Source organism: Anoplopoma fimbria, chromosome 19, assembly GCF_027596085.1.
Source record: "Anoplopoma fimbria isolate UVic2021 breed Golden Eagle Sablefish chromosome 19, Afim_UVic_2022, whole genome shotgun sequence".
Taxonomy (NCBI): Eukaryota; Metazoa; Chordata; class Actinopteri; order Perciformes; family Anoplopomatidae; genus Anoplopoma; species Anoplopoma fimbria.
Genome location: NC_072467.1, coordinates 12,238,067 through 12,251,231, shown reverse-complemented (window position 1 = coordinate 12,251,231; position 13,165 = coordinate 12,238,067). Strand labels below are relative to the sequence as shown.

Sequence of the window (13,165 nt, the reverse complement as noted above, 5' to 3'; positions counted from 1 at the left end):
TGTGTCCTGCTACTTTCAGATGCTACACAGATTTAATGAACTGATCAGAAGCTCTTCCTACAGTATAAAGCACCGCCTTCAAGCTGTAATTCCTCAGACAAAAAGCTAATTTTTGTTTTATTAATGATGATAGAGTTAATTTATAAAGCTATGTGTATCGTATTTTGCTTTGTTTTTTCACTTCAGTTTAAAAGTAAAAAAATAAGGTGGTTAGATACAAGCATTTTGTCGGGTTTGGAAGACATTTGGGGTGTTCCAATGTTATTTAAAATGTAACAGCCCCAGAGAATGTTAGGCAACAATTTAGAAGAGGATAAAAAAGAATAGCATCAATGTCCACATTTTCCAGGCAGTCTTATCTTAACTATAGAGGAAACAGGACTGACGGTCATCACCCTTACCTGTTTCTCTGTTGGGGCATCCTCTGACACCGGCTGGGCTTCTTCACTGGGGAGCGGGACCAGCAACAAGCCCCGGGCTCGGTCCCAGTGTTGCAGGATGTGCTCCACCTGTTCCTGGCTCTGCTCGTACTCACTGAACTGAGACTGCAGCTCATCCACAATGGACTGAATGTGATGGAAAGTAAAAAAGTCAAGTGTAGTGGTCATCAGTTTCCACCACAGCATTTAACAGAATTTATTGACTTTTCATCCTTGGCAGAAGCTCAGTGCAGGTGTAGGGATCCCTCCATATGCAACAGAATCTATGAATAAAGTTGTCTTAACTAAGTTAATACAAACGTATAAACTGCAACTTTACCTTTCCATTGCAAATTCAACATTTAACTGTATTACATGTAACTGTGAATGCAATTCCTCATTTATGATACCAATTAAAGGTTGAGATCATCTCTCTGTCTAAATGTTGTCAAAGCACGCTCAAAGGTTGTTTATATTCCCAGCATTCATTACAAAGTTTGATAGTATAAACAATTTTTGCTTTCAATGGCTGCAAGAGTGCAAAGAGAGCAAGTCTACTTTTTAAGTCACACAAACATTGCGGTTGTCTCGATTCTTGCGAGAGATTTTGTGAATGCACAGCCCATTATGGCTATGATTATCTTAACAAAGAATATTTAAATAGAAAGCATTTGTGATGAAATGGGTCAGTAGTGATTGACACTAACTCCCCATTTAACAATATGATAGAGTGTGTTGCTTTGTGCGGATGACCGTTTCACTGCCTTTGCTCCTTAATAAACTCACAATTTTGGCTTCCAGCTTCTCTGCAGACTGTGGAGACTCTGTTAGTAATCCCTTGGCTTCTTCTGTCTTCTTATGCGAACGATCTGCCTCTTTGCTGTGATGCACTGTAATAGCAAAGAGCAACCAATAATCATACATTTATACATACGATAAGACACAATAATTTTGTGATCATGACTTATCTTTTAAATGGTTATGGGCTATATGTTGTTAGTTTTCATAATCAGAATGACATTGATTCCTTAGCTTACTGTGTGAGCAATTATTTTTGATATATATTTCTACGGGCTCTGAAACAGTTATAACTTAGCAATTCATTCGATAACGTCATCTTGGGTTCGAAGAGCCTCATGGATAAAAATTGTGAGCCCTGTAAGTAAGTTATGAACTTAACCCTCATCCTACCAACATATCTAACATCCAAGGACTTCCGACTGGGACCACAAGAATAAACTACTGTAAATAAACAACCAACGTGGTTTAACAGCGTGTATCATCTTTTCTTAGAGTGTATGCTGAAAAGTTTCAGTGTACTGCGTTGAACCATGTTTGATTTTCTTACATCTGCTGGCACCTTCACTCAAATGATGTTGCTCTTTTGCGTCCACTTGTGACTCTTTTGAGTTGTTACAGAAAGATTTCGGACGAACATCAAGTGCAGCTGTTGACTGGAGAATAAATACAATTAAATCATTTTAAAAATCACCGATTGGCAAACAGTGTACGTGTTTGTTTGCGTATGTGAATGAGGTGTGTGTACAGACCTCCTTTCCACCAGATGGCCCCCTCTTCACCTCTTTATTTTCTCTCTCTCCTCCCTTCTTACTTTTCTTCAACTCTTTTTCTTCTCTTAGCCTCTTCATCTCTGCAGTTTCAACACTCTTGTGATCCAATCACAAACATACTTCAAGTCAGTTATGATTGCAAAGTTTGTGATTGAATATTCATATTTTTTGCTGTATATGGGTCCATATTGAGATTGAAAACAAACATTGATAACGATTACATTTTTTTAAATACATGTAGGGGCAAGAGAACAAGATTTAAGGAACTTAAAGAACTATACTCTATAGATATTATATGTATTTTTTGACTGGCTGCACCAAGGTCATAAACGAGTGTCTACCATTGAAGTTTGCTGGTGAAGTGAGAGACAGGCTGTACAATCCTGGAGGTAAGTTTGAAAAGATGTGCTGAAAGTTATGACATATCCCATAACTGGGAATACTATATACTGGTATATATTTTTTTGCAGTGACTCTCAATTAAGTTTTTATAACGACTGTATGGTTGTGTCCTTTACTGCTCATGACAGTTGCACTTTGACAGGATGTGAAATCGATCATCTTCTACAACTGCCTTGGCTGTAAGATTGCCACTTCTGGTTCTCAGTCCAGCTGTATTTACCATAAAAAACAACAGTGTCACATAAACTTGTACCACCTCAGGCTTCTTAAGTCCCTATAAGTAGAATGTCGTACTCCATACAGTAATTAGGCTTCCTTAACAACATACATAGTAGCAAGCATTTAGGCTATATGTTTTTAGGAAAGTACCTAATGAGCATAAGCCTATACTCTTTTAGAAACTGTCAGAATATCAAGTAGTGTTGGTAATTTTAAAATGATTCACAGCAGATTTATAAAGTGCTCTGGAACTCATACTCCATGTTCCAAAGAATTCTCCAGTTTGTTGCTCAGTAGGTCAGACTCTCCCTGTTAACAGGTACCTGGTAGTTAAACATACATATAATATAAAGTATCTTTAAATCCCTCCCAGTTAGTTAAAAAATACCTACAAAACAAATTCTCACCTTTTTACCTGTTATTCCCTAATTTCACATCTTGTTTCCTTGTCCCAAGAAGAATTATGTTTTGCGTTGCGGGACACTTTCTAAAGTGTTACCCTAATATTCTATAATAACATACATTGAATCTGTGGTGTGGGTTTGAATGCCTTTTCTGAGCAGTAAACCTACCTTTTCTCTCTCCAGCTTGTCTGAGGGTTGAGGAGACTCTGCATGAACAGCTTTGGTTTCTTCTGTCTGCTTTTGTAATTCATCCGCCTCTTTGCTATGATGCACTGTAGTAGCAAATACGACATGTCAGCAACTAACCAATCAGTTTACAGTCTATATACTATTATTTGCAGGCATATCAATCACATTGTCCTGGTGCCAAGATAATGGAAAAATAATCTTTATGTGTCGAACATTAAACAAAAGGGGGTTCTTTACTGTTGCTTGCACCTTCATTTAAATGATGCTGCTCTCTTGCATCCACTAGTGACTCTTTAGAGTTGTCACAGGAAGACATCCTCCGCACATTCAATGCATCTGCTGACTGCAGAGGAAACAGAACAAATTAGTTTCATGATCACCACAATTATTAGTATTCACACAGGATTTTGTTCATTAAGGATTGATGTATGGAATACATATGCAGACCTGCTTCCCCTCCAGCAAGCTCTTCTTCCTCGTCACTTCTTTAGTATCCTTCTTCACAACCTTTTTGCTCTTCTTCTTTAATTCCTCTTCTCTCAACCTCTTCATCTCTTCCTGGTGCCTCTTTTCTTCCTGCTCTTTCATTATACGCTCAAGCTCCCTTACACACAAATTGATTTACATTTTTTTGGTTTCAAATATTACCACTTTTTGGTGAAACTGCGTCTACTAAGAGCCTCAACAGTTTGATCATTTTTTTGTAAAGAAAACCCCCCAAAAAAATCATCTCTAGAGGCAATTTCAAACAAGTACAGTCATGCACACAACATGGAAAACTGGAGTGTTATATTAGGGTTTCATCCAGGCATGCAGACACATCTGATGTCTATTTAATAATATATTTACTTGTATTTTCCTATATAGCTGATTCTTACATAACAACTGTGTTGTTTCTTTGATCATCTCTTTTTTTTGGTTCAGCCATCTTGTTCCTTCTGCGTCAGGGTTGCATTCATTATAATTTGAAATGTGAAGATGATGAAATTACGACAAGTTTGTCCAGTTAAGAGAGAGTGATGAATTTGACTGGACACTGGTACTAGCAAACCTCAGAGAAAATTTTAGGTTAAGATGTGTTAGTCCATTTTCCATTGTCAGTACCTGAGTTTCTGCTGTCTTCGTTTCTCTCTTAGTCGCTGGACAATACGCTCCTTCTCCTCCTCTGGCAGAGCTTCATACTCCTCCTCATCCAGCTCCTGCAGCCACTGCTCCTCCCTGTCAGCTTTCTCTTTCTGCAGAGCCTCTGAAGGACACACACAGACAGTTCCACATACTGTACAGTGCTATAAACCCTACTAAATAGACATAAAAATATAATACTTTGATGATATATGTCCTCTGAATAGGAATTTATATATGAGCTGGTGCTTTTTTTTTTTACCCTCGGCTTCTCTATGTGCTTTCTCCCGTGCCTTCAGGGCAGTGTAAGAGTCAGACAGGTTGACTACATAGATATGTTTGCGGTTATTAAGGGCCTTGAGAAGAATTTGCAGCGTGCTGGCTGCTGACTGGGCGTACACAGACTCCAGGCTGTCAATCACGATGCCACGGTGACAGTCGCTTAGCTGTTATCACAACGCCATGACAACAACAAGACAAAGAAAACAAAAATGAGAAGACACGAGGGACACTTAAGTGAAACTCTGCACATTTTAATTATTACTCATAATACATATCTGATATATTTTTGTAATGTGACTTGCAACATACTACTACGATAAACTGCATTACTACACAAAGTCTGTAAACTTACCTGAAATCTTTCTGCCAGAATATCAATCAGTAGCTGTTCTGGCAAGAGATTGCCGAGTGTGGTCACATCTCCTCCCTGAGGCAAAACCACACCCAAGAAATTGGTTTATTATATTAAATTCTAACATTGTATTTTATTACAATTATACCTAGATTTGAAAGAGAAATTTGCCTTGCAAAGATAAAGCTCTATCAAGTAGGTTCGTACCCAGAATTTATAGAGGAGAAAAAAAGTAATACAAAACTTTTTTCAAATTCACAAACCTGGATAACAATGGTTAGACATTACACTGAAAAACAGCAGATGAGCAGAGGATGAGATAATGTACCAGGGAAAGGGAAATGTGTGTGTTTTCAGTCTCCTGAGGATCCTTGGAGTCATTTCCACTGAAGCCCTCTTCACTGGGTTTTGGAGGAACTTCCACAGTGTCACGTGAAGCTTGAGCTGAATGTGGAGCTGGTTCTGAGGTTCCTAGATGTGCTGGAGGTCCTCCTGGTTCTGTGGTCTGAGCTGGAAGCAGATTTATATTTATTTACTTCCTCCTTCATTTACCAATGTAACTCAATAGTAGGCTCTTCTGCAGTTGCGTCCTGTCTGTCTTTAGACGATTAATAATGCCTTATTAGAAGCACATGGCTGCTTAGTACTGTAATCACAGTCTTTTATTGTTGACTACTGAGCCGTTACTGTGAAGTGGTTGGTGATTAAAAGCCATTTTAATCAGCACATTGAAAGTATGGCAAAACATTACTAGTCTGTCCATCACGAGCCACTTCTCTCACTTCCAAGTCTCCTGCAACTCCGGAGACAGATACACTAACACAAAAAAATCCCAAATAAGATTGCACTGGGTGGACATTGTTTTATTCTTACCAGCCTCCTCAAGCTTCCTCTCAGCATACTCGGCAGCAGCACAGTCATAGAGTTGTCTTGCAGTGAGGCTAACAGGTGAAGTGCCATTCATGAGCACCTCTGTAACCACAGCATCAACACTCAGGCACGCCCCTCTGTAGTGACGTCCCAGATCAGCCACTGTGCTGCCCTTATCTAAATAGGAGAACAAAGGCATACACAAACACACACACTTTTACAAAAACATACTCATAAATCCCTATTTAAACAGTACATAGTACATATAATATATAGTATGGAAGCCCTGGGAAGCAAGTTTGAAAAATAAATTTGGGTGATTCTTTTGAGTCTAATCTAAGTTTTTTTTCTCTCTCCTGTGTTTATGATTTAAGAACAAGTAAAAAAAGAGATGTTTTGCAGGTTAAAAAAAAAGTTTTGCCAGGATAATCTTTCTGAAGTATCTTTTCAGCTGCAGACGCTTTCCCCAGAGAAAAGGAACCTTTGGAGGAACTCATTGCGTTTCAACTGCAGGGACCAGGGTCTAAATTAAGTTCCAGGGGCATTTTATATTATTGAAAAATTAGATTTAGCAAATTAGGTGATATAATTATACTTGATAAACAATACATAATCTACCGTTAATTAATTAATTAGTCAATTCATTGCTTCACCTGTCAGTGGGGCTCCATATACAATAACAGCAATGCCTCTGCGGTTGCGTGCAGCCAGACCCTCGGGTGACAGATCAACACACATGTGGCGGGCAATTGCTCTGGAGACGGGGGTCATCTCCAGCTGCCCCAGTCCCACAGTGCTTCCATCTTTGGTCATCTCCAAAACGACTGAAAGAAAAAGCATTACTAAAACACACAGTACCTGCGAAAATGACACAGCTACTTTCAAGTTCTGCATCTAAAACCATTGTGCTCACGTAATTCAGATGGTTTCCCACTTAAAGTGTAAATTTGTTCCACTCTGCTGTCTGGTGGGTGGCCTTCGTTTTGTCTTGACCTCTCTCCATCCTCATGTGTGTCACCCATCACGGCTTCTTTTTCATCCAGGCCTTCATTCAGCTCTGCTACACATAGGTAGATTGGATTAAAACAGGACACCTTATATCCAAACAACTTTAGGTACATGATTTCAGTGCTTGATGATCATGTGCGCCTGAAGCTACCATCATCTTTCAGCTGGGAGCAGTGCTCCTTGTAGTAGTCGAGCAGTTCAGTGGGAAGACTTTCTCCAGGGGCTCTGGGAGGCAGCAGTAATATGTTGTTCTCATCATAACCCTGCATCAGACGCAGGATCTACATGGGAGGAAGCAATGGGAAAGAAGGGGAAAGTAGAAGAAAAACGAAGTTGTGAGGGATCAGGTGAGAAAATAAGATATAAGAGAGGACAACTCCAAGAGGCAAAGAGTGGTTGGAAAAATGAGGTAAACACGTGTCTATTAGACTAAACTGTCTGTGATGTAACGGATTATAGATGAGCTACCTTTTCCTCCTCAAGATACTGTGTGTCGAATTCCAGGGAGTAGAACTCAACGGGGAATGAGCAGGGGTTTTTGACGGTGACCACAGCCTCAACCTCAGTGGTGACAGGCAGGCAAGGACCCAGCTCCAGCACCGACGGGCAGAACTCCAGTTGTGGCTCCTCCCCCTGCCCTTGTGCTGAAATGAGCACCTGCTCGCTGCTGTCAGCCACACGGACCACGAGCTGCCTGTTATAAGGATGCTGCAGAGACACATACAGTAGGTCATTTATCCATGTAATGCCATGATGGTATGCTTTGTATTGTGCCAATCTTTAAAGGAAATGTATCTCTTTACCCCCTCAAGAGGGCTGAACTTTATCTGGACATTGACTCGTTCACCAGGGGACAGCACGCCAGAGCTGGGAATCATCTTAAACACCACGGGAGGCGGTTGCTGCCTCTGCAAGTCCTTTTTACGCTGGTAGAGAGCAAGAACACCTAATGCAGTTATGTCTGTATTTTTCTCTTTTATTCTACACACTAAGATTTTCTAAAGCTTAAGATGATGCCATGTAGAAGTAGTTTTTTTTTACAAAATGACTTGAAAAAGTTCATTGAAATTTTCAAAAAATGACAACTGTTGTACCTTTTTGAGAGGCTTCCCTTTCTCGGCTATGCTCCAGTAGCATGGCACAGACTCATGATTAAACAGCTGTATCGTCTTCATCTGATGGGGAACAACAAGCAAGAACAACCTCAGTGCTTTCTCAAGTCAGTTTAGCTACAACAGAGTGAATTGATATTCAGTTAATACATGGTGATCATGCTGCTTCAGCGTAAAATCTCTAATCACAGTGCTTTGACTTATTCAAAGATGTATGGACACAAATAGTTCAACTGTATGAGCTAAGTGAGACCTAAGACCTGAGACTTGACCTGATCTTACCACAAGATGGCACAAAGTGAGGCAGCATACTGGTCTTTAATTAGTGCACCTCATTAGCGTGCCATGCACACACCCAGCAGTGTTAAGCTATGTACAGCATTTGTACTTCCAGCTATCCTACTTTTTCATGTTGATAACACAAATTGAAATAAAAAGGGCAGTGATTTTATTCAAATTTGTGTAATTATCCCATTTTAGTCAAATTGGTTTAAGAGATTATATAAATATATAAACTTTCAACATAGCATTTTCATTCAATCATAGCACACAACAAACAACCTTCACAGGGCTACATAGCAGTGTCTTGTCATACTGTATTACCTGACACATGCCACACTGCACAGTGTCAAACTGCAGTGTATCCGTCGAAACAGTGACGGCCGGCACAGTCACCACTGCACACAGCCGCACCTGGACCATCGGGCCGCCTGTGACCTGTAAAGCCACACAAAGACATCTTAGAAACAAGGTCACAAAGCTACTGATCAACAAAGGGAGACACAATCATGTAGACATTTTACATTAAACAGGTCCTATTATGCTATTTTCTGGGTGCATATTTTTATCTCAAGTTACAGTTACAACATGTTTACATGCGTTAATGCTCATAATCCTCCTTGTTTTTCTCATCCTGGCTCTCCTGCAGCACCTCTTCTCACCCTCTCTCTGAAATGCTCCATTGTAGCACTTGCTCCTCCCTCCAGAAAGCAAAGTCTGCCCTGATTGGTCAGCTAGCCCGCTCTGTTGTGATTGGTCAACGTTTTACATTTCAAACAACTCTTCCTCCAGAGCTTCAGCTCCGTCTCTCTCTTTTGTTGTTTGAAGGCGGGCCAAACTAGCCGGAGAGTTTTACGTCACTTCTGTAACATTATGACCTCATAAAGTTACGGAAGTGAAGGAGAGAATTCAATCGAGCCGTTTCAGGCAGCTCAGGAGCAGTGATTCTGAGGGGGAGGGTAACTCCTTTTAGGCGTGGACTTCAGGTTTTATACTCTACAGACCTTTTACATGTAAAAAAATAAATATATAACACACTAAAGGAGAGGGGAAAAGTGGAAAAGCATAATAGGGCCACTTTAAATCAGAAATATACCCATGTGTACCTGTATTGGCATGACAACGCTTGTGTCCCCCATCTTTAGGTTGGCTCTCTGTGGGTCAAATTTAACTGTGAAAGTCTGTGTCTCTCCACATGGCAGGCTTTTCACTCTTTCCATGTCTGCACTGAATCCTATGAAGAAGCAAGAAAACGCTCTAAGTAGTCATTTTATAAAGGCAAAATGTAGAATATTAAGAAAAAATTTCAAATAAGACAGTCTATTTAAAACAGAGTTTTATCAGCAAAATTATAAATCTGTTAACTTGTCTCTCCTGCTTATTTAAAAAAGTTTTATATTTTGGGAAATCTGCTTGTTCGCTGTGTTGCAGTGAGTTGGAAGAGAAGATAAATACCACTGTCACAGCAGATAAAACGAAAAACGACAAAAGAATAAAATGCAAATTACTGATGTCAAAATTGAAGGAGCTTCATAATGCCTTATCCATTTTTATATCTGTCATGCTGAAGGGTTGTGCGGATGTTTACTTTCTCCAGAGGAATTGGTATAAAAATGTGGCTTAACAGCGTGCCCCTGAATGACCCCGCCGAGTAAATTTACAGTAGAAGAAAAAGACACTCTGTCATCCTGTTAGTCATGAAGCTAGATAAAGGAGAGGGTTAATTTAGCTTAATGTTAACACTGGATACAGGAGAAACTGTTCCCCTGGCTCTGTCCAAAGTAAAACAAATCCCAACAGTACCTCTAAAGCCTTATTAACTATGGAATGCCACTTCATTCAAAATTGAATAAATATCTACATAAATAAATTAACTAATAATCCTATCAAATAAATAAAAATGTCAATTAAATAAATCCTGAAATAAATAAATGAGGTAATAATAATATAAATAAATTAGTAAATATATTTTAAATACTTTTTTTTTTAAAGGGCATTCTCCAAAGGTGACTTATTTCAGTAGAATTGTATTTCATAATTCAACATTTATTTATTTCAGAAGACTTTTATTTCCTAATGCCACATTTACTTCACAGCTCTTTTTTGTTTCCATCTGTTATATTCAAATGAATGGGTTGAGAGTCACACATTTAGACCAAAACACAAATATTATCTAGCTAGCTACCTCTGCCTCAATCCCTGGAGACCCCACCGCTGAAAGACTAGACAAAACATTTGGAGCGGATCTGAATCACGGGGGGGATAGATGCATTATTTTTAAACTTATGGAAACGCCCTTGGCTGAGGGCTGCAGTCTCCAAATGCCTTTCTATGTTCATATTTAAATTCTATGTGTGCTAAAGATCAATCACTGCCTATTTATGAAAGCCAGATGAATCATCACACCAAGTTGTTCTGTTGTTTAAAGTTTGTGAATAATGTTACCTGATCCAGCAAGAGGTTTGCCATTGGCATGGAAGGACACAGCCACTGATCCAGTGTTGGTCACATTTACAGTGTGACTGAGGACTTTGCCTGGAATGACGTTACCAAAATCCAAAACATACTCTGGGAGCAGGAACCTGGGGGAGTGGAAGGAGGCACGTAAGGAAGGAGACAAGAATAGGACAATAACAAGCAACATCCAAGTCACAATGTTTCAAGTTGTCACAGTCATAAAATGTTAGCACTTTAAGAACGTCATTGAAATGTATTTTTCAAAGCAAATCATATTTTAAAACTGACCAAATTAGCTTCTTTTTTTTCTGAATGGAACAGTTCCTTGTCTAAAACATCAACTTGATTATTTCATGCAGTATAAACAAGGGACCATGAAACCGGCCAATGCACACCATGAGATCCGTCAATTTGCGCTAGTCCCACAGAACAAAAACAAACCCAGCCAGATATTATTCATTAACCCAAACACTTTGAATTCCCAAACACAGTTCTTCTTTCAGACCAGTGAGTGGGCCATCTGTTCAACCAAAGTGTGTTGGTGTGTGTGTGTGTGTGTGTGTGTGTGTGTGTGTGTGTGTGTGTGTGTGTGTGTGTGTGTGTGTGTGTGTGTGTGTGTGTGTCTGTGTGAACATACTGGCTAAGTTTGTGCCACTTTCTGGGGGAACCTTGGGAGTCTCTGAGCTCCAGCAGGCTACCGGTCACAGCAAGAGCATTCCGTTTGACCAACGTCCTCTCAATCTCCATGTGAAGCAGCTCTTCATACTAGAGGCAGCAGGCAAAAGAGAGGAAAGAAAAAGGGAGAGGGAGACCGAAGGAAGGGGACATTAAACACTCGAAAGTTACTAAAAAAAGTATGGTAGAGTCTCGTAAGCACCAAACAGCACAGTCTCAGTGGTGAGAACAATAATTCAAGGCTACATCCTCGTCAAAGCAAATTACATGCACAGTTTTGAGCTCTTAACAGCAGGCAAGTGTTATAATGGCAGTTGAAGATATCTTATAAGATGTCAAGTCAAAACTCCCTTCAGGATATTCCTTCAAGTAATATTCAAACTTAAACATATCCTCACTTTTTACTTTCTGACTAGTAATAAATCCAGTGCCAGGGCTACTTTAGCTTTAGACACTGTGTGAGAGTCTTAAACAGATTTAATACGCAATGCTCAAGATTTCCTGGACACAAGCCGAGGCAATTACTGGGCTATACACACGCACAACAATTGGGCCACTCAGACAACAACCCTGCAACAACCATGCCCATGGACAAGTCCTTGCTGTCTTTGGCTCGGCTTCATCTCATTGCCACCTTGGTATGCAGCAAGAGGAGAGATGATGTCCTGCTTTAATCCAGGTTCTTAAGAACGACACTGGATCACATTTTTTTCGTTTAGGTCCACAAACAGCAGTGAAGACAGGCTCTCTTTGCACAATCTGTTGCGGCTCTGGCTGGCTGTGTCATTTACAGCAAAAAATATATATTTCTCGCCCTCACTATTCATATTTTTGAATATATGTTTTCAATTTTAAAATGAATAGCCTTTTTTTAAGATTTTAGTGAAAGCCCAACATTTTGCTGTTCTTCTTTAAGTCAGAATTGAAAAGGTGATATCTTTTATAATCATTTTTGACCAGGCAAATATGACACTTATTGCATATCTGTTTGTCCTGCGAAAGTATCAATCCTCTGTTTTCTTGTGATTAGGTTTCCTTCTTTGTTACCCTGTTAAAGTTTTTGGGGTGGAAATTTTCTGGATTGAGAGTCTGAGGACAGAAGAGGTCATATGCTTTGATGTGGGGCTATATAAATAAATCTGATTTGACTGACTTGACAAAACGTACCTAAGAATTTCCTTATGTTTCGACTAGTCAAAAAACAATTGCAGGTTTATTATGAAGTATCATCAAATTTATTTTATGATAAAATAGCTGTAGATCTGAGGTCATTTAACCAAAACAGATTCATTTGGAGGTACTTTGAAATGTTGTTCTCCCTTGATGCATCATAATTGAAAAATAATTTATAATTATTATCATTCCTAATGGCCACATTGTAATTGTGACTTTAAATACATTTATAGGTGTCTTAATATAATAATGGATAATCAAGCAAAAGTGTGAACAGTAAACATTTCATGATCAGTTTGCCCTCCTCTTCCCTTATTTCAAAACCATCTAACTAAAATGGAAGAAGTCTCTCTCTGTCTGTATGTATCGATTTCCCAACAACTGTACATCCGATCGGCTTCACACTGCAGATTCAAGGGTGAGCTCTTGAGATCGACGGGAAATATTTATTAGCAGTGTGCTATGTACATAGTGTAATGTATTGAGAGGGGACTTTCTATTAACTGTTACAAAATGGCATCCTGGGTACAGCTCTTGCATTGCACCTATTTCATGGCTGGTATAATACTCAGGAGGACCCAAGGGAGCACAATGTCAAGTGTGAACTTGTTTGGATGAGGGGTTCTCAAGA

The 13,165-nt window shown here is 39.4% G+C and overlaps 1 protein-coding gene across 1 annotated transcript in view; it reads right to left on the bottom strand.

The window, feature by feature from the left end:
* The window catches only part of hydin (HYDIN axonemal central pair apparatus protein), an 81,236-nt gene that overhangs the window by 24,732 nt on the left and 43,339 nt on the right, over window positions 1–13,165 (bottom strand). Inside the window, exons 30-51 of the mRNA XM_054619540.1 lie at window positions 11,324–11,451; window positions 10,675–10,811; window positions 9,336–9,463; window positions 8,554–8,667; window positions 7,923–8,013; window positions 7,642–7,781; window positions 7,307–7,546; window positions 6,990–7,119; window positions 6,744–6,890; window positions 6,484–6,654; window positions 5,834–6,007; window positions 5,289–5,470; window positions 4,961–5,035; window positions 4,589–4,772; window positions 4,309–4,450; window positions 3,652–3,808; window positions 3,454–3,547; window positions 3,184–3,287; window positions 1,970–2,086; window positions 1,768–1,873; window positions 1,206–1,309; window positions 402–566 (exon numbers count right to left, since the gene is read on the bottom strand). Of these exons, the coding sequence (XP_054475515.1) occupies window positions 402–566; window positions 1,206–1,309; window positions 1,768–1,873; window positions 1,970–2,086; window positions 3,184–3,287; window positions 3,454–3,547; window positions 3,652–3,808; window positions 4,309–4,450; window positions 4,589–4,772; window positions 4,961–5,035; window positions 5,289–5,470; window positions 5,834–6,007; window positions 6,484–6,654; window positions 6,744–6,890; window positions 6,990–7,119; window positions 7,307–7,546; window positions 7,642–7,781; window positions 7,923–8,013; window positions 8,554–8,667; window positions 9,336–9,463; window positions 10,675–10,811; window positions 11,324–11,451 (3,030 nt within the window). The remainder of the gene's footprint in view (window positions 1–401; window positions 567–1,205; window positions 1,310–1,767; window positions 1,874–1,969; window positions 2,087–3,183; window positions 3,288–3,453; window positions 3,548–3,651; window positions 3,809–4,308; window positions 4,451–4,588; window positions 4,773–4,960; window positions 5,036–5,288; window positions 5,471–5,833; window positions 6,008–6,483; window positions 6,655–6,743; window positions 6,891–6,989; window positions 7,120–7,306; window positions 7,547–7,641; window positions 7,782–7,922; window positions 8,014–8,553; window positions 8,668–9,335; window positions 9,464–10,674; window positions 10,812–11,323; window positions 11,452–13,165) is intronic.